The sequence below is a fragment of the Dendropsophus ebraccatus genome, chromosome 3 (assembly GCF_027789765.1).
Source record: "Dendropsophus ebraccatus isolate aDenEbr1 chromosome 3, aDenEbr1.pat, whole genome shotgun sequence".
NCBI lineage: Eukaryota > Metazoa > Chordata > Amphibia > Anura > Hylidae > Dendropsophus > Dendropsophus ebraccatus.
This window is the reverse complement of record NC_091456.1, coordinates 192034070-192056025: the sequence shown is the minus strand read 5'-3', so window position 1 is coordinate 192056025 and position 21956 is coordinate 192034070. Positions and strand designations below refer to the sequence as shown.

The 21956-nt window shown below is 46.2% G+C and overlaps 1 protein-coding gene across 1 annotated transcript in view; it reads left to right on the top strand.

Annotated features, from left to right (window-relative positions):
* The window catches only part of LOC138786631 (uncharacterized), a 491239-nt gene that overhangs the window by 181609 nt on the left and 287674 nt on the right, over positions 1-21956 (top strand). Inside the window, exons 5-7 of the mRNA XM_069963613.1 lie at positions 551-3192; positions 4562-4691; positions 5889-6076. Coding sequence (XP_069819714.1) covers positions 551-3192; positions 4562-4691; positions 5889-6076 — 2960 coding nt within the window. The remainder of the gene's footprint in view (positions 1-550; positions 3193-4561; positions 4692-5888; positions 6077-21956) is intronic.

Genomic DNA, 21956 nt, shown 5'->3' with positions numbered 1-21956 from the left:
GAGTGGGGCAGAACGGACATTGTTAGTGATGTCCGTGCATCCTTTGCTTTAAAGGGGTAAAATAATAAATATGATCCTTACCTCTCCTCACTCCCCCGGTGTCCTCCTGCCTTGTCTCTGCATCCCCGCTGACTGTGTCCCCCACTGACACTTCTGAACTCGTCTCTGCAGTCACAGCTGCTCAGCCAATCACTGACCACGACAGGACAGTAGGGGACACAGAGACAAGGCAGGAGGACACCGGGGGAGCGTGGAGAGGTAAGTATCATCCTTCTTATTCTCTATACAGCGAGTACCCCTTCCATCAGGCTGAGGATTGTCATGGTGTAAGACCACGATCAGCTGACAAGGGAACGATTGCCGCTCATTGGCTGATCACTGTCTTTATTACAGGAGCGATATCTGCCCCAATCACCTGATAATCGCTCGATGTAATAGGACACTTAGTATTCTTATCTATCCAGGTTTTACAGTCAAGATGAATCAATGATCAATAGAAATGTAACATTATGTTATTAAATAATAATAAAACCATCTTTCTTCTTGGCAGCTGAGTGTCCCCGGAGATCAGAGGGACATCAGATATCTCCAGATATTACAGCAGATGGTCAGATCACACAAGATACATATGAAGAACCTTCTATTACCCCAGATATACCCCCAGCCCCTCACAGCAAAGATCTGCCATCTCATCCTTCTATACACGTCCTGGCTACTGATCCACCAGAGATTAACCACAATAAGGAGAAGCCATTTTCATGTTCAGAATGTGGGAAATGTTTTGCTCACAAATCAGATCTTGTTAAACATAAAAGAATTCACACAAGGGAGAAGCCATTTTCATGCCAAGAATGTAAAAAATTTTTTACACGAAAATCACAACTCATGCAACATCAAAAAACTCACACAAGAAACAAAGAATTTTTATCTTCAAAATCTAGGAAACGTTTAACTTTGAAATCACAGCTAACTATACCTGAAAGAATTCATACAAGAAAGAAGTCATATTCATGCTCAGACTGTGGAAAATGTTTTCCTTCAAAATCAGACCTCAACAGACATGAAAGAAATCATACAAGAGAGAAGGCATTTTCATGTTTAGAATGTGGAAAATGTTTTACTCAAAAGGGAAGTTTTTTAAGACATGAAAAAGTTCACACAGGGGAGAAGCCATTTTCATGTTCAGAATGTGGAAAATGTTTTATTGAGAAAATAGAGCTCACTAGACATGAAAGGACTCATACTGGAGAGAAACCATTTTCATGTTCAGAATGTGGGAAAAGGTTTTCTTTGAAATCACAACTCAATATGCATGAAAAAACTCATACAGGAGAGAAGCCATTTTCATGTTCAGAATGTGGAAAATGCTTTGCTTTAAAGCCAACGCTTAATTTCCATAAAAGAACTCATACAGGAGAAAAGCCATTTTCATGTTCAAAATGTGGAAAATGTTTTGCTTTCAAATCTGCATTCATTTTACATGAAAGAACCCATACAGGAGAGAAACCGTTTTCATGTTCAGAATGTGGAAAATGTTTTTCTGATAAGTCACAGCTCAATGTACATGAAAGAACTCATACGGGTGAGAAGCCATTTTCATGTTCAGAATGTGGAAAATGTTTTTCTCAAAGAGCAAATTTTTTTAAACATCAAAAAATTCACAAAGGGGAAAAGCCATTTTCATGTTCAGAATGTGGAAAATGTTTTACTCAAAAAGGAAATCTTTTAACACATCAAAAAGTTCACACAGGGGAGAAGCCATTTTCATGTTCAGAATGTAAAAAATGTTTTTCTTCTAAATCAAAGCTCAATTTACATCAAAGTACTCATACAGGAGAAAAGCCATTTTCATGTTCAGAATGTGGAAAATGTTTTACTCAAAAAGCATCGCTCGCTTTACATAAAAAAACTCATACAGGAGAGAAGCCATTTTCATGTTCAGAATGTGGAAAATGTTTTAATTTGAAATCAAAGCTGACTTCACATGAAAGAACTCACATAGGAGAGAAGCTATTTTCATGTTCAGAATGTGGAAAATGTTTTGCTTACAAATCAACACTCACTTTACATGAAAGAACTCATACAGGAGAGAAATTACTTTCATGTTTAGAATGTGGAAAATGTTTTACTGCGAAATCACAACTGACTATACATGAAAGAAGTCATACAGGAGAGAAGCCATTTTCATGTTTAGAATGTAAAAAATGTTTTGCTTTCAAATCACACCTCACTTTACATGAAAAAACTCATACAGGAGAAAAGCCATTTTCATGTTCAGAATGTGAAAAATGTTTTCTTACGAAATTAGAGCTCACGCAACATGAAAGAACTCATACGGGAGAGAAGCCATATTCATGTTCAGAGTGTGGAAAATGTTTTGCTTCTAAATCAAGCATTAGTGTACATAAAAAAACTCATACAGGAGAAAAGCCATTTGCATGTACAGAGTGTGGAAAATGTTTTCCTTTGAAAGCACACCTTACTACACATGAAAGAACTCATACTGGACAGAAGCCATTTTCATGTTCAGAATGTGGAAAATGCTTTTCTCATAAAAAAACGCTTACTTTCCATGAAAGAATTCATACAGGAGAGAAGTCATATTCATGTTCAGAATGTGGAAAATGTTTTGCTTTGAAATCATATCTCATTTCACATGAAAAAACTCATACGGGAGCGAAGCCATTTTCATGTTCAGAATGTGGAAAAAGTTTTACTGGAAAATATATGCTCAATATACATGAAAGAATTCATACGGGAGAGAAGCCATTTTCATGTGCAGAATGTGGAAAATCTTTTAATCAAGCATCTAATTTGTTTAGACATCAAAAAATTCACACAGGGGAGAAGCCATTTTCATGTTCAGAATGTGGAAAATGTTTTACTGCAAAAGCACACCTTACCTTACATGAAAGAACTCATACGGGAGAAAAGCCATTTTCATGTTCAGAATGCGGAAAATCTTTTAATCAAGAAGCTAATTTTTTTACACATCAAAAAATTCACACAGGGGAGAAGCCATTTTCATGTTCAGAATGTGAGAAATGTTTTGCTAATAAATCACATCTCATGGAACATGAAAGAACTCACACAGGGGAGAAGCCATTTTCATGTTCAGAATGTGGAAAATGTTTTACGCAGAAATCTAATCTTATTACTCACCAAAAGATTCACTCAAAGGAGAAGAACATTTAGAGCGCTCAATGATCACTCACACGTCTGTTATAACAAAAACAAATATAATCCAGATACCACAGCTATGTATTCCCCATGTGTATAGGAGATCTGGCGGTAATACAGACATCATATACCGCAGCTCCAAACTTGTTACTGATTGTTAATAAAATCTCATGTGGATATATACGGTTATGATGTTGTCACTGCTCCTCATTAAGACCCGAGACTAGTGCTGAGCGATCATGGCAGAATGATTGGGTGCAGCAATGTTATCCGAACCTAAACAGCGTCTGATTCCCAACCCTTCTCCCATGTCACTATCCGTACCTACCAACCCTTCTCCTATGTCACTATCCTTACCTACCAACCCTTCTCCTATGTCACTATTCTTACCTACCAAACCTTCTCTTATGTCACTATCCTTACCTACCAACCCTTCTCCTATGTCACTATCCTTACCTACCAACCCTTCTCCTATGTCACTATACTTACCTACCAACCCTTCTCCTATGTCACTATCCTTACCTACCAACCCTTCTCCTATGTCACTATTCTTACCTACCAAACCTTCTCTTATGTCACTATCCTTACCTACCAACCCTTCTCCTATGTCACTATCCTTACCTACCAACCCTTCTCCTATGTCACTATCCTTACCCACCAAACCTTCTCCTATGTCACTATCCTTACCTACCAACCCTTCTCCTATGTCACTATCCTTACCTACCAATCCTTCTCCTATGTCACTATCCTTACCTACCAACCCTTCTCCTATGTCACTATCCTTACCTACCAAACCTTCTCCTATGTCACTATCCTTACCTACCAAACCTTCTCCTATGTCACTATCCTTACCTACCACCCCTTCTCCTATGTCACTATCCTTACCTACCAACCCTTCTCTTATGTCACTATCCTTACCTACCAACCCTTCTCCTATGTCACTATCTCTACCTACCAACCCTTCTCCTATGTCACTATCCTTACCCACCAAACCTTCTCCTATGTCACTATCCTTACCTACCAACCCTTCTCCTATGTCACTATCCTTACCCACCAAACCTTCTCCTATGTCACTATCCTTACCTACCAACCCTTCTCCTATGTCACTATCCTTACCTACCAACCCTTCTCCTATGTCACTATCCTTACCTACCAATCCTTCTCCTATGTCACTATACTTACCTACCAATCCTTCTCCTATAGATAACTACCAATCAGCATCTGGTGGGTGGAATTTTCTGCTCATGAATCTTCAGGACTACTGAGCTCATGCATATAATAGAGAGGACTACTTCTTGTCCATGTTATTCAGGAGGTAATGTTAGTCAGAAGTCTCTCTAAAGCGTTATTGTTGGTATAAAAAACTTTTGTCATATTCCAGAGACATGTCAAAAGTTTTGATCAGTCAAAAGTGTTCAGGCCTGTACCGATCACGAGAACAAGCCGGGAGAAGACGGCGCTCAGCGTGGTCCTGTCCGGCTCTGTGTCATGTGATGAGTCGTACTCATTATGTAAGTCTATGGAGCCCAACTCTTTCACTGACACAACCGGCAGAGCACACCAGGGCTGATTCTAGACTCTCTGCTGCTTGAGGCGAGATATAAAAAAGCGCCCACACAAAAAAAAAAAAAAAGTAAAAAGAATTTTAGTGTAGATAATGTTCAGTATAGAAAAGTATCAGCACAGCTGAGCCCATACAAGTATATGATAATCCTACAGTTACCAGATCATACCACTATACAAATAATATCACCATATATATCACCATCATACTGCTCCCGAACAAAGCCACTGTATTGATATCACCATCATATAAGCACCAGGTAATACCGCCACACAGTGACCACATATTACCACCCCATAGTGACTAAACATTATCACCACACGGGAAAAATAATACCGCCACATCCTGACTGTGACTGAATAATAACACCACAGTACTGCTACTAAATAAAACCACTGTACAGAGTCCAGCATTACCCCCACATAAAGATTGGTGTTGGGGTCCTCAGGTGTTTTCCCAGTAATGTATTGACCTATTAGTTTGGTCAATATGTTTTGTAATGAAGACACATAAATTAATCAGGTAATATTATATTCATCAATTAATCAAATAAATATAACACATCATAAAAGCGTATGGTATACACAGATTGTTTAAAAACATATAGTGGCGATGTTTATGAAGGAAAAAACTTTTTTAAGAAATAGAGATCAGAAAAAAAAAATAAAAATAAAAAAATAATGTAAAAATAAAAACTAGAGTCTCTTATGAAAAATGAAATAAAAAATGAAAATATAGTCTTAGTTCATATGATGTAATATGGCTGATTTCATCCAAATGATCCTTTTTAGTAGTAGCGATACTTAATTAGTAGCAATGATTGGTATAATGCCCTTTAATAGGATGTTTCCGTAATTGCTGTATTGGCAGTTTAATTACGGAGCTTAATTAGGGGTGCTGTTTTGCCGTATATAGTTTAGTACATTCTCAGTTCAGTTCACCATACTTATAGGAGATGGTATATTAATAATTAGGCTTATTGAGGCATAGTTATGCTGAATTGCATGCTTAGGTAAACATATGCATATAGTTTGTAGTTGTTATAAGATATCTCAATAGACGCTGACTGTGTCCAGTAGCGGTGCCTCTGATGTTTTGCAAAGTTGCCTGATATCCGTGTCCACAAGAGTTATATTGTTATTAGTTGGCAAATACAGCAAATATGACAATATTGTGTCGTCTGACACTTCTCACCCGTCCTGCAGTGGTTGGGTCCCGGTCGTTGAGAAGGGGATCGCTCCGGCAGCAGTGGTTCTTGCGTCCGGCTGTCAAGCGCTAGACGCTCCGGCAGCAGTGGTTCTTGCGTCCGGCTGTCAAGCGCTAGACGCGCTAGTTAGTGCTGGATAAATAGGTGAGCTGGTTTGCGCATGCGTAAATGGGCTTGTTGCCCGCGGGACCTCGTGTGTCCTTGGCGCCAAAATTCAAGTGAAGAATGAAATCTTTACTTTTTATGTTGGATCAGATGGATGATAAAAATGTAAAAATAAGTGATGTGCACAAAAGATAAAGTTCTTTAAAATGGCTGGACGCGTTTCAAAACCTTCCTTGGTTTTTTCCTCAGCAGCAAAACCAGCTCACCTATTTATCCAGCACTAACTAGCGCGTCTAGCGCTTGACAGCTGGACGCAAGAACCACTGCTGCCGGAGCGTCTAGCGCTTGACAGCCGGACGCAAGAACCACTGCTGCCGGAGCGATCCCCTTCTCAACGACCGGGACCCAACCACTGCAGGACGGGTGAGAAGTGTCAGACGACACAATATTGTCATATTTGCTGTATTTGCCAACTAATAACAATATAACTCTTGTGGACACGGATATCGGGCAACTTTGCAAAACATCAGAGGCACCGCTACTGGACACAGTCAGCGTCTATTGAGATATCTTATAACAACTACAAACTATATGCATATGTTTACCTAAGCATGCAATTCAGCATAACTATGCCTCAATAAGCCTAATTATTAATATACCATCTCCTATAAGTATGGTGAACTGAACTGAGAATGTACTAAACTATATACGGCAAAACAGCACCCCTAATTAAGCTCCGTAATTAAACTGCCAATACAGCAATTACGGAAACATCCTATTAAAGGGCATTATACCAATCATTGCTACTAATTAAGTATCGCTACTACTAAAAAGGATCATTTGGATGAAATCAGCCATATTACATCATATGAACTAAGACTATATTTTCATTTTTTATTTCATTTTTCATAAGAGACTCTAGTTTTTATTTTTACATTATTTTTTTATTTTTATTTTTTTTTTCTGATCTCTATTTCTTAAAAAAGTTTTTTCCTTCATAAACATCGCCACTATATGTTTTTAAACAATCTGTGTATACCATACGCTTTTATGATGTGTTATATTTATTTGATTAATTGATGAATATAATATTACCTGATTAATTTATGTGTCTTCATTACAAAACATATTGACCAAACTAATAGGTCAATACATTACTGGGAAAACACCTGAGGACCCCAACACCAATCTTTATCTCTCTGTATAACTCTTTTTCCCTCTGGTATAAGGGTAGGGGGTTAACCTCGGTGTTAACCTATTGCAGTCGATCTCGTACTAATACCTTTTTTTGCCTATATTACCCCCACATAGTTTCAGTACAGTGACCATGGTGCAGTTACATCCAGTGACTCACAGGTGATGTCTTCTCTCATCAGTCATTCACTTTTCTTCTCCATTTGGTCTCAGACATCAGGAAGACTTCTTTCAGCCATGACTTTGCCACAGACTCTATGAGACAAACACTTTAGACTCCAAACATTACCAACGCTCTTCTCAGCCCTATGCAGTACCCCATCCATAGAGCCCCAAACATGAATAGTTCCCCCTATTTGACAATTGCACAACAATTCGTCCCTTCTGTTCCACTACAATGTAAATACCTTCCGTTTTGCTCTGACACTCGATAAGATCCCTCCAACACTCTATAAGGTTATTGCCCCAAAATTATAACAATCCCTTCTTTGCCCTCAGTTTACAATAATCAACCCTCCTGGGCCGTCCAAGTAGTAAAAAGCCTCCTGTAGCCCCCACACAGCAATGATCCCTCCTCCTGTGCCCCAAGTAGCAATAATCCCCCTTCTGTGCTCCCAAGTAGCAATAATCCCCCCTCCTGTGCCCCCAAGTAGCAATAATCCCCCTCCTGTGCTCCCAAGAAGCAATAATCCCATTTCTGTGCCCCCATGTAGCAATAATCCCCCCTCCTGTGCCCCCAAGTAGCAATAATCCCCCCTCCTGTGCCCCCATGTGGCAATAATGCCCCTCCTGTGCCCCCAAGTAGCAAGAATACCCTTCCTGTGCCCTCACGTAGCAATAATCCCCCTCCTGTGTCCCCAAGTAGCAATAATACCCCTACTGTGCCCCTCAAGTAGCAATAACCCCCTTCCTCCTGTGCCCCATGTACCAATAATCCCCCCTCCTGTACCCCCAAGAAGCAATAATCCCCTTCCTACTGTGCCCCATGTAGCAATAATCCCCCCTCCTGTACCCCCCAAGTAGCAATAATCCCCTTTCTCTGCCCTCACATAGCTATAATCTCCCTCCTATTCCCCCAAGTAGCAATAATCCCCTTCATGTGCCCCCATGTAGCAATAATCCCCCTCCTGTACCCTCAAGTAGCAATAATCCCCATTATGTGCCCTCACATAGCAATAATCTCCCTCCTGTGCCCCTAAATAGCAATAATCCCACTCCTGTGCCTCCAAGTAGTAATAATTCCCCCTCCTGTGCATCCAAGTAGTAATAATAATTCCCCCTCCTGTGCATCCAAGTAGCAATAATCCCCCCTCCTGTGCCCCTAGTATAAATCCCCCTCCTTTGCCCCCTAGTAATAATCCCCCTCCTGTGCCCCCTAGACATTACTAGCTGCTCCAGATCACTTCCAGATCACAGGCCTAAGGCAGCCTAACATAGCCTGCAATCTAGAAAAGAAAGACAGAGCAGAGAGGTGATGGCTCCCGGCTCTGCTGACAGCTGTGTCTGCTCTCCTATAAGGATGACAGCAGGGACGCCCCATACAGTACAGGGGCAGAGAGTGCGGCATCAGACTAGAGACCAACCACAAATCCACAGAACCATCCAGGGAATAGTCCTCAGTATCTTCTCTATCGGCTCCTTACAGGACTCTGTATCTGAGGACTTGCTGCAGTCCAGACAGGTGATATCCCAGCTTCCCCCGCATCCAGCACTTCTGGGACAAAGAAATGAATGAGATTACTGGGACATAATTGGCTCTCAGTTAAAGGGGAACTCCAGCGAGTACAGATTTGTAATTACTAATTTGTAATTTAAGTGTTGTATTCTTTCCAGTCTCACACAGTGCTCTCTGCTGCCCCCTCTGTTCAAGTCAGGAACTGTTAGAGGTTTTCTATGGGGGATTTGCTGCTGCTCTGGACAGTTCCTGACACAGCTAGAGGTTGGTTGGGAAAAAGATCAGAGGAAACATAAGAAAATATTACTTTACTGAAAGAGTAGTAGATGCTTGGAACAAACTCCTAGCAGATGTGGTAAGAAAATATACAATAACTCAATTTAAACCTGCCTGGTATATACATATATCTATCCTAAGATAATAAGAAAGGAAATAGTAAATGGGCAGACAAGATGGAAGGTGGTCATTTTCTGCTGACAACCTTCTATATCACAGTCCGTATATCACTCCATATCACAGTCTATATCACAGTCCATATCACACTCCATATATATCACAGTCCATATCACACTCCATATATATCACAGTCCATATATATCACAGTCCATATCACAGTCCACATCACACTCCATATATATCACAGTCCATATCACAGTCCACATCACACTCCATATATATCACAGTCCATATCACAGTCCATATACACTCACCAGCCACTTTATTAGGTACACCTGTCCAACTACACGTTACCACTTAATTTCTAATCAGTCAATCACATGGCGGCAACTCAGTGCACTTAGGCATGTAGACATGGTCAAGACAATCTCCTGCAGTTCAAACCGAGAATCAGTATGGGGAAGAAAGGTGATTTGAGGCCTTTGAACGTGGCATGGTTGTTGGTGCCAGAAGGGCTGGTCTGAGTATTTCAGAAACTGCTGATCTACTGGGATTTTCACGCACAACCATCTCTAGGGTTTACAGAGAATGGTCCGAAAAAGAAAAAACATCCAGTGAGCGGCAGTTCTGTGGGCGGAAATGCCTTGTTGATGCCAGAGGTCAGAGGAGAATGGGCAGACTGGTTCGAGCTGATAGAAAGGTAACAGTGACTCAAATAGCCAACCGTTACAACCAAGGTAGGCAGAAGAGCATCTCTGAACGCACAGTACGTCCAACTTTGAGGCAGATGGGCTACAGCAGCAGAAGACCACACCGGGTGCCACTCCGCTCAGCTAAGAACAGGAAACTGAGGCTACAATTTGCACAAGCTCATCGAAATTGGACAGTAGAAGATTGGAAAAGCGTTGCCTGGTCTGATGAGTCTCGATTTCTGCTGCGACATTCGGATGGTAGGGTCAGAATTTGGCGTCAACAACATGAAAGCATGGATCCATCCTGCCTTGTATCAACGGTTCAGGCTAGTGGTGGTGTCATGGTGTGGGGAATATTTTCTTGGCACTCTTTGGGCCCCTTGGTACCAATTGAGCATCGTTGCAACGCCACAGCCTACCTGAGTATTGTTGCTGACCATGTCCATCCCTTTATGACCACAATGTACCCAACATCTGATGGCTACTTTCAGCAGGATAATGCGCCATGTCATAAAGCTAGAATCATCTCAGACTGGTTTCTTGAACATGACAATGAGGTCACTGTACTCAAATGGCCTCCACAGTCACCAGATCTCAATCCAATAGAGCATCTTTGGGATGTGGTGGAACGGGAGATTGGCATCATGGATGTGCAGCCGACAAATCTGCGGCAACTGTGTGATGCCATCAGGTCAATATGGACCAAAATCTCTGAGGAAGCTTCCAGCACCTTGTTGTATCTATGCCACCAAGAATTGAGGCAGTTCTGAAGGCAAAAGGGGGTCCAACCCGTTACTAGCATGGTGTACCTAATAAAGTGGCCGGTGAGTGTATATCACAGTCCATATCACAGTCCATATATATCACAGTCCATATCACAGTCCATATATATCACAGTCCATATCACAGTCCATATCACAGTCCATATCACAGTCCATATCACACTCCATATATATCACAGTCCATATCACACTCCATATATATCACAGTCCATATCACACTCCATATATATCACAGTCCATATAACAGTCCACATCAAAGTCCATATCATACTCCACATCACAGTCCATATATATCACAGTCCATATATATCACACTCCATATCACAGTCCATATCACAGTCCATATATATCACAGTCCATATAACAGTCCACATCCCAGTCCACATCACAGTCCATACCACAGTCCATATCACAGTCCATATATATCACAGTCCACATCACAGTCCACATCACAGTCCATATCACACTCCATATTACAGTCCATATATATCACAGTCCATATATATCACAGTCCATATAACAGTCCACATCACAGTCCATATCACAGTCCATATATATCACAGTCCATATATATCACAGTCCATATCACAGTCCATATCACAGTCCATATCACAGTCCATATATATCACAGTCCACATCACAGTCCATATAACAGTCCACATCACAGTCCACATCACAGTCCATATATATCACAGTCCACATCACAGTCCATATATACCACAGTCCATATCACAGTCCACATCACAGTCCATATCACAGTCCATATCACAGTCCACATCACAGTCCACATCACAGTCCATATCACAGTCCATATATATCACAGTCCACATCACAGTCCATATATACCACAGTCCACATCACAGTCCATATCACAGTCCATATATACCACAGTCCATATCACAGTCCACATCACAGTCCATATCACAGTCCACATCACAGTCCATATATATCACAGTCCACATCACAGTCCACATCACAGTCCATATCACAGTCCATATCACAGTCCATATCACAGTCCATATCACAGTCCATATATATCACAGTCCACATCACAGTCCATATATACCACAGTCCATATCACAGTCCACATCACAGTCCATATCACAGTCCATATATATCACAGTCCATATATACCACAGTCCACATCACAGTCCACATCACAGTCCATATCACAGTCCACATCCCAGTCCATATCACAGTCCATATATATCACAGTCCATATCACAGTCCACATCACAGTCCACATCACAGTCCATATCACACTCCATATCACAGTCCATATCACAGTCCATATATATCACAGTCCACATCACAGTCCATATCACAGTCCATATAACAGTCCACATCACAGTCCATATCACACTCCACATCACAGTCCATATCACAGTCCATATATATCACAGTCCACATCACAGTCCATATCACAGTCCACATCACAGTCCACATCACAGTCCATATCACAGTCCACATCACAGTCCATATATATCACAGTCCACATCACAGTCCATATATACCACAGTCCATATCACAGTCCACATCACAGTCCATATCACAGTCCATATATATCACAGTCCACATCACAGTCCATATATACCACAGTCCATATCACAGTCCACATCACAGTCCATATATACCACAGTCCATATCACAGCCAACATCACAGTCCAAATCCCAGTCCATAGCAGAAAACACTTATTGCAGGACACTCTCTTGCTTGCTGGTGTTGGATCAGTCACATATCCAGGTTGGAGCAGAAATGTAAACATATTCACATACAGCCAGACAATGGGTGTGAGGTTTCCCCAGTTACCGGCGGCTTCAGGAGTATTACTGCTCCGTTACCTCAGGCCAATTGCTAGGGATGACCATGTGACTTATGTCTCAGTACCTCTCTATTACCTCCAAGTTACTATAAAGAGAGAAAACCCACAGATTTTACAGGTAGCCATCTTGTGTGAGTCCTTGTGGAGAGACCTTTAGAGACCCAAAATGTGAGGAGTAAATGGCGGTGCGGTGATGATCAATTACCAGTACAATGATATGGGAAATAGATGTAACACAATAATGGCTGTCTCCATAGATTGTGACGGGACTAGACAAACTGTATATGTTTGTTGAGAGAGACACATAGACACACATATACACAGGGCCGGCCTTTGGGGTGTGCGACCTGTGCGCCTCACTCCCGGACAGCTGGAGGGCGCCCGGGAGGAGGGCGGGGGAGGGGGGCCCCTGGCAGAAACACAGCACATCTAACTTCTATTTGTAGTTAGATGTGCAGCGCATCTCTGTGCCGGAGCGGCCCTGGCCGCCCTCCTCCCGCAGCGCTCAGGTCCTTCCTCCCCTGCGCGGCGCCGGAGCATGACGTCACCCGGACAACACGCCCAGCCCATCAGTAAGGGGACATGGGGTCTGGGTGCCCCCATGCCACGCCGGCGCTCAGGTAAGAGATGGTTGTGTGGGGGAGGGCTGGGGGTGATGGTTGTGTGTGGGGGAGGGCTGGGGGTGATAGTTGTGTGTGGGGGAGGGCTGGGGTGATAGTTGTGTGTGGGGGAGGGCTGGGGTTGGTAGTTGTGTGTGGGGGAGGGCTGGGGGTGAGAGTTGTGTGTGGGGAGGGCTGGGGGTGATAGTTGTGGGAGGGAGGGCTGGGGGTGATAGTTGTGGGAGGGGGAGGGCTGGGGGTGATAGTTGTGGGAGGGAGGGCTGGGGGTGATAGTTGTGGGAGGGAGGGCTGGGGGTGATAGTTGTGTGTGGGGGAGGGCTGGGGGTGATAGTTGTGGGAGGGAGGGCTGGGGGTAATAGTTGTGGGAGGGAGGGCTGGGGGTGATAGTTGTGGGAGGGAGGGCTGGGGGTGATAGTTGTGGGAGGGAGGGCTGGGGGTGATAGTTGTGGGAGGGGGAGGGCTGGGGGTGATAGTTGTGGGGGAGGGCTGGGGGTGATAGTTGTGGGAGGGAGGGCTGGGGGTGATAGTTGTGGGAGGGAGGGCTGGGGGTGATAGTTGTGGGAGGGAGGGCTGGGGGTGATAGTTGTGGGGGAGGGCTGGGGGTGATAGTTGTGGGAGGGAGGGCTGGGGGTGATAGTTGTGGGAGGGAGGGCTGGGGGTAATAGTTGTGGGAGGGAGGGCTGGGGGTGATAGTTGTGGGAGGGAGGGCTGGGGGTAATAGTTGTGGGAGGGAGGGCTGGGGGTGATAGTTGTGGGAGGGAGGGCTGGGGGTGATAGTTGTGTGTGGGGAGGGCTGGGGGCAGGGTCGGACTGGGCCACCGGGGAGCCGGGGGATCCCCCGGTGGGCCCCACCCCCTCCTCCCTCTTGCAGGGCCCTTCCCCTAAGCCAGAGAGGGGCCTCCTGTTTGGAAGCTGCCTAGTGTCGGGAGCTCAAGGGGGCCCCCTGCTGGCTCCCACACTGCTGGGGTGAGTTCAGCACAGCATCAGGGCCCGTTCTCTCTGTAATCATGGGCCCTCCCCTCCCCCCTGCTCACCTGACTCCCTTACATCTGCTCCCATCCTCAGCACTGACCTCTTCCTGCCTGTCACAAGATGCCGAGAGCAGCAGCAGCCCCCTCCATCCCCCTCCCCTCTGCAATCACGTGACTCTCCTGTTGCTGTGTGCAGTCGGTGCACAGGAGATGGGGAGAGGCTGCAGGCTGCCCGGCCTGGCTGGGAGAAGAGAAGATGGAGACAAGAACACTGAAGCTTCCTGCCCTGCTGAACATGTAAGTGTGTGAGTATATACTTGTCTATCTGTCATCAGTGTGTGTCTGTACATGTGTCATGTGTTTATCCATGTGAGTAATATATATGTGTGTTTTCTATCATGTATATAGTGTATATTATGTAATGTAGTTCTATAGATGGGTTATATGTGTAATCTGCATGCTTTTGTATCTGTGTATCCATGTTGGTGAGTCTGTGTGTGTGTTAGTATGATTAGATGTATATACGTAAGGTGTGTTGTGTCTGCATGTTTGTGTATATATGTATACAGTGTCTATGTCTGCAGTATGTCTATTTGAGTATATATGTATACAGTGTGTATGTCTGCAGTATGTCTATTTGAGTATATATGTATACAGAGTGTATGTCTGCAGTATGTCTATTTGTGTATATACGTATACCGTGTGTATGTCTGCAGTATGTCTATTTGTGTATATACGTATACAGTGTGTATGTCTGCAGTATGTCTATTTGTGTATATATGTATACTAGGGATGGTCCAAACCCACCGAGGTTCGGGTTCGTCTGAACCCGAACGCTCGGCATCGGATTACCGCTGTCTGCCCGCTCCGTGCAGCGGGCAGATACAGCGGGAGGACCGCCTGGAAAACTGGGATACAGCCTATGGCTATGACTGTATCCCAGTTTTCCAGGCGTTCCTCCTGCTGGATCCGCCCGCTGCACGGAGCGGGCAGACAGCGGTAATCATTGCGGATGGTTCGGGTTCGTACGAACTCGGTTCGGACCATCCCTAATGTATACAGTATGTATGTCTGCAGTATGTCTATTTGAGTATATATGTATACAGTGTGTATGTCTGCAGTATGTCTATTTGTGTATATATGTATACAGTATGTATGTCTGCAGTATGTCTATTTGAGTATATATGTATACAGTGTGTATGTCTGCAGTTTGTCTATTTTAGTATATATGTATACAATGTGTATGTCTGCAGTATGTTTATTTGTGTATATATGTATACGGTGTGTATCTCTGCAGTATATCTATTTGTGTATATATGTATACTGTATGTATGTGATGAGAAGTTCACACTTTGGAGGTCCAGTTGTGCAGGAGATCCGTGAGGCTTGGGCTCTGATCAGCTGAGGATTCTCACATCAAAGATGATAGGAGTTGTAGTAGATATAACAGTAATTGATTTGACATTGACATTGATTTGTCTTACTCCTACTTCTACTACAACTCCTATCATCTGTCATGTGAGAATCCGGACTCAGCTGATCAGCGCCTAAGCCTCACGGATCTCCTGCACAACTAGGACATCCAGAGTGCAAACTTCTTCTCAACTATTGTACCGAGTCAAGAATAAAAATATAAGCAGCAGACACAAGTGGGATAATGCCCCCCTCACCAGACTGCACCTCCTCCGGAGCAGCAGCAGTATCAGTGATAGGTAGGATAATACCCCCTCCGGAGCAGCAGTAGTATCAGTGATAGGTAGGATTATGCCCTCCCTCACCAGACTGCACCCCCTCTGGAGCAGCAGCAGTATCAGTGGTAGGTAGGATTATGCCCCCCCTCATCTGACTGCACCCCTCCGGAGCAGCAGTATCAGTGATAGGTAGGATTATGCCCCCCTCATCTGACTGCACCCCCTCCGGAGCAGCAGTATCAGTGATAGGTAGGATTATGCCCCCCCCTCACCAGACTGCACCCCCTCCAGAGCAGCAGCAGTAGTATCAGTGATAGGTAGGATTATTCCCCCCTCACCAGACTGCACCCCCTCCGGAGCAGCAGCAGTATCAGTGATAGGTAGCATTATGCCCCCTCCTCATCTGCCTGCAACCCCTCCGGAGCAGCAGCAGTAGTATCAGTGATAGGTAGGCTTATCAGGGGCGGATTAACTTTACCGGGCTGTTCACCAAGCCTGGGCCCCCCCACCCCACTGTAACTATGAAAGCACTAGCCTGGCGTTTATAGTGCAGTATAGATAATGTCATGATGTCCTGATTTGTGCAAAATTGCCAAAAAAAGTGATTTTTTTGCAAATCATGGCAGAAGTGTAGCCAGGAGACAGTACACCGCTGAAAGTATAAGTCTTTTTGGGTGGTCATGGGCCCCCCAGGAGCTCAGGGCCCCGGGCTGCCGCCCAAAACACCCCTATTATGATCCACTACTGAGGCTTATGCACCCCTCATCTGACTGCACCCCCTCCGGAGCAGCAGTATCAGTGACAGGTAGGATAATACCCCCTCACCAGACTGCACCCCTCCGGAGCAGTAGTATCAGTGATAGGTAGGATTATGCCCCCCTCACCAGACTGCACCCCCTCCGGAGCAGTAGTATCAGTGATAGGTAGGATAATACCCCCTCACCAGACTGCACCCCTCCGGAGCAGCAGTAGTATCAGTGATAGGTAGGATTATGCCCCCCTCACCAGACTGCACCCCCTCCGGAGCAGCAGCAGTATCAGTGATAGGTAGGATAATACCCCCTCACCAGACTGCACCCCCTCCGGAGCAGCAGCAGTATCAGTGATAGGTAGGATAATACCCCCTCACCAGACTGCACCCCCTCTGGAGCAGCAGTAGTATCAGTGATAGGTAGGATTATGACCCCCTCACCAGACTGCACCCCCTCCGGAGCAGCAGTAGTATCAGTGATAGGTAGGATTATGCCCCCCTCACCAGACTGCACCCCCTCCGGAGCAGCAGTATCAGTGATAGGTAGGATAATACCCCCTCACCTGACTGCACCCCTCCGGAGCAGCAGCAGTAGTATCAGTGATAGGTAGGATTATGACCCCCTCACCAGACTGCACCCCCCCCCCGGAGCAGCAGCAGTAGTATCAGTGATAGGTAGGATTATGCCCCCCTCACCAGACTGCACCCCCTCCGGAGCAGCAGTATCAGTGATAGGTAGGATAATACCCCCTCACCTGACTGCACCCCTCCGGAGCAGCAGCAGAGGCAGCACTAAAGTAGTAAAAATTCTTGTGATTTTATTCACACCCTCTAGCGCGATGTTTCGTTTTAGCTCCGAGAAAGGCAAAACATTGCACAAGAGGGAGGTAATAAAGTCACAAGATTTTTTATTACTTTGTTGCTGTCTTCGCTGCTAAATTATTGTACCAAGTCTCCTGGTTCCGTTGAAAGGGCTGCAAGCGGCATCAAGGTGTACAAACCACCGCTAAAGTGACTGGCGGTGTTGGGCTTGTAGCATGACCGCCCGAGGTGAGCAGCACGTTTAGCCACTTACACACATTTGTTCTGCAGTAATACGCTATGTGCGCCGCATGGTGTTCTCTCTCTTCTACTAGTATAAAATGGCAGATTACATCTTAAAGCCATGTTCACACAACATATGTTTTGCATAAATCTTAGTTGTTGCAATTTGCAATAACAGCCGCGATTTATGCAAAACATACGTTGTATTGGAATGAATGGAATCCCAGACGGAGCGTATACACATAGTATATGCTTCAGCCCCACGAAAAACTGACATGTCATTTTTCTGTGGCCGTACAGACATGGCAGTTCACACAATGGAGCGTGCAGCTCCGGCCACACGCTCCATTGTGTGCAGTGGTGAATTCGGATGCAGGTGCACACTGGTGCACCTGCATCCGAATTCAGCAGAAATGAAGATCATCCGGCCAGTACTGCAGTACTGGCCAGAGGATATCCAGTAACATTGGCCGCTCTGTGACCCAGCTGCGTCACAAAACAGCCGGTGTTATATGTGGTGTGAACCCAGCCTAAATCTAGGTTCACACACAGTATTTTTGCTCAGTATTTTGCAACCAAAACCAGGAGTAGATTGAAAACACAGAAAGGCTATGTTCCCACACTGTAGAAATTTAGTGGACGGCCGCCATTTAATGGCAAATAATTGGTGTTATTTTAAATTTCAACAGTGTGTGAACAGAGCCTTTCTGCGCATCAAATCCACTCCCGGTTTTGGTTACATAAAAATGACCAAAATACTGTGTGAACCTAGCTGTGTGACACCATGCTTACCGCTTTCTTTCCACTGCAAAAACGCTTTTCCTTCCACTAAAAACTTTTGACATCATGCAGACATGTGAAATGTTTCGATCAGTCGGGGTGTCAGTGCTGAGACCTCATCTGGGGGCTAGATCATCACTCCATCAGTCATGTTACACATGACGGGCCCATAGACTATAATGGAGCCCATCTCCTATAATGAGTGCTCTGCCCCTCACTTGCATTATGATGGACTGAGTGACATTCTGGACATTGTTGGGAGTCTCAACCCTGAGACCGATTAAACTTTTAATCACATCTGTCTGACATTTTGTATTGACCTTAAAGGGGTATTACGGTGAAAAATATTTTTTTCTAACTAACTGGTGTGAGGAAGTTATAGGAATTTGTTTATTACTTCTATATAAAAATCTCCAGTCTTCCAGTACTTATCAGCTGCTGTATGTCCTGCAGGAAGTGGTGTATTCTCTCCAGTCTGACACAGTGCTTTCTGCTGCCACCTCTGTCCATGTCAGGAACTGTCCAGAGCAGGAGAGGTTTTCTATGGGGATTTGCTGCTGCTCTGGACAGTTCCTGACATGGACAGAGGTGGCAGCAGAGAGCACTGTGTCAGACTGGAGAGAACACACCACTTCCTGCAGGACATACAGCAGCTGATAAGTACTGAAATACTGAAGATTTTTAATTAGAAGTAATTTACTAGTCTGTAACTTCTGACATGAGATTTAAAAATATATATATATATATTTTTTTTACCAGAGTACCCCTTTAACGCTGACCACTGATATGCCTTTCATGATGGTCCTTTAAAGTCTTATTCTATCCCAACACCTTATGGTGAGGCTAGAATAAACCGTCATGGGTCTCCTTTGCTGGAGATTGTAATAGAGGAGCAGACTAGATGGTCATTTTTTCCTTAATCTTCTGAGGCTGTGTTCACACATGACATTTTTGATGTGTTTTTACAGCAATATTGTTGGAATTTCATTAAAGTTTCTACATAAATGGTGCAGTTTTACCACAACTGCATAAATCAGTAACAACTATATAAGTGACTGGCACTGCACTGGCGTTGCTGCTCACATACACAGCTCTATGCAAAGTCGCTGTACTAACGTGAAAGGTTTGGCGCTGATTATGTCTTTATATGTTGGGTGGGCCCCAAGAATCAATTTCCCTGGTGGGCCAAGGTACCCCAGTCCGACACTGGCTGGGGGTGATAGTTGTGGGAGGGAGGGCTGGGGGTGATAGTTGTGGGAGGGAGGGCTGGGGGTGATAGTTGTGGGAGGGAGGGCTGGGGGTAATAGTTGTGTGTGGGGGAGGGCTGGGGGTGATAGTTGTGTGTGGGGGAGGGCTGGGGGTGATAGTTGTGGGAGGGAGGGCTGGGGGTGATAGTTGTGTGTGGGGAGGGCTGGGGGTGATAGTTGTGGGAGGGAGGGCTGGGGGTGATAGTTGTAGGGGGGAGGGCTGGGGGTGATAGTTGTGGGAGGGAGGGCTGGGGGTGATAGTTGTGGGAGGGAGGGCTGGGGGTAATAGTTGTGTGTGGGGGAGGGCTTGGGGTGATAGTTGCGGGAGGGAGGGCTGGGGGTGATAGTTGTGTGTGGGGGAGGGCTGGGGGTGATAGTTGTTTGTGGGGGAGGGCTGGGGGTGATAGTTGTGGGAGGGGGAGGGCTGGGGGTGATAGTTGTTTGTGGGGGAGGGCTGGGGGTGATAGTTGTGGGAGGGAGGCCTGGGGGTGATAGTTGTGGGAGGGAGGGCTGGGGGTGATAGTTGTGGGAGGGAGGGCTGGGGGTGATAGTTGTGTGTGGGGGAGGGCTGGGGGTTATAGTTGTGTGTGGGGGAGGGCTGGGGGTGATAGTTGTGTGTGGGGGAGGGCTGGGGGTGATAGTTGTTTGTGGGGGAGGGCTGGGGGTGATAGTTGTGTGTGGGGGAGGGCTGGGGGTGATAGTTGTGGGAGGGAGGGCTGGGGGTGATAGTTGTGGGAGGGAGGGCTGGGGGTGATAGTTGTAGGGGGAAGGGCTGGGGGTGATAGTTGTGGGAGGGAGGGCTGGGGGTGATAGTTGTAGGGGGGAGGGCTGGGGGTGATAGTTGTGTGTGGGGGAGGGCTGGGGGTGATAGTTGTGGGAGGGAGGGCTGGGGGTGATAGTTGTGTGTGGGGGAGGGCTGGGGGTGATAGTTGTGTGTGGGGGAGGGCTGGGGGTGATAGTTGTGTGTGGGGGAGGGCTGGGGGTGATAGTTGTGTGTGGGGGAGGGCTGGGGGTGATAGTTGTGGGATGGAGGGCTGGGGGTGATAGTTGTAGGGGGAGGGCTGGGGGTGATAGTTGTGGGAGTGAGGGCTGGGGGTGATAATTGTGTGTGGGGGAGGGCTGGGGGTGATAGTTGTGTGTGGGGGAGGGCTGGGGGTGATAGTTGTGTGTGGGGGAGGGCTGGGGGTGATAGTTGTGTGTGGGGGAGGGCTGGGGGTGATAGTTGTTTGTGGGGGAGGGCTGGGGGTGATAGTTGTGTGTGGGGGAGGGCTGGGGGTGATAGTTGTGGGAGGGAGGGCTGGGGGTGATAGTTGTGGGAGGGAGGGCTGGGGTGATAGTTGTAGGGGGAAGGGCTGGGGGTGATAGTTGTGGGAGGGAGGGCTGGGGGTGATAGTTGTAGGGGGGAGGGCTGGGGGTGATAGTTGTGTGTGGGGGAGGGCTGGGGGTGATAGTTGTGGGAGGGAGGGCTGGGGGTGATAGTTGTGTGTGGGGGAGGGCTGGGGGTGATAGTTGTGTGTGGGGGAGGGCTGGGGGTGATAGTTGTGTGTGGGGGAGGGCTGGGGGTGATAGTTGTGTGTGGGGGAGGGCTGGGGGTGATAGTTGTGTGTGGGGGAGGGCTGGGTGTGATAGTTGTGGGAGGGAGGCCTGGGGGTGATAGTTGTGTGTGGGGGAGGGCTGGGGGTGATAGTTGTAGGGGGGAGGGCTGGGGGTGATAGTTGTGTGGGGGGGAGGGCTGGGGGTGATACTTGTGTGTGGGGGAGGGCTGGGGGTGATAGTTGTAGGGGGGAGGGCTGAGGGTGATAGTTGTACGGGGAGGGCTGGGGGTAATAGTTGTTTGAGGGCTATAGTGTGGGGAGCTGGGGGTGGTAGTTGTGTGGGGGCCAGGCTGGGGGTGGTAGTTGTGTGGGGAGCTGGGGGTGGTAGTTATGTGGGGGCTGTAGTTGTGTGGGGGGCTGGGGGTAATAGTTGGGTTGGGGTCTGTAGTTGTGTGGGGGCTGGGGGTGGTAGTTGTGTGGGGGCTGGGGGTGGTAGTTGTGTGCGGGCTGTAGTTGTGTGGGGGGCTGGGGGTGGTAGTTGGGTGGGGGCTGTAGATGTGTGGGGGCTGGGGGTGGTAGTTGGGTGGGGGCTGTAGATGTGTGGGGGGCTGTGGGTGGTAATTGTTTGGACGGCTGTAGTTGTTTGGGGGGCTGTGGGTGGTAGTGGTGTGTATGGCGGGGGGGTCGTGGGATGGGTGT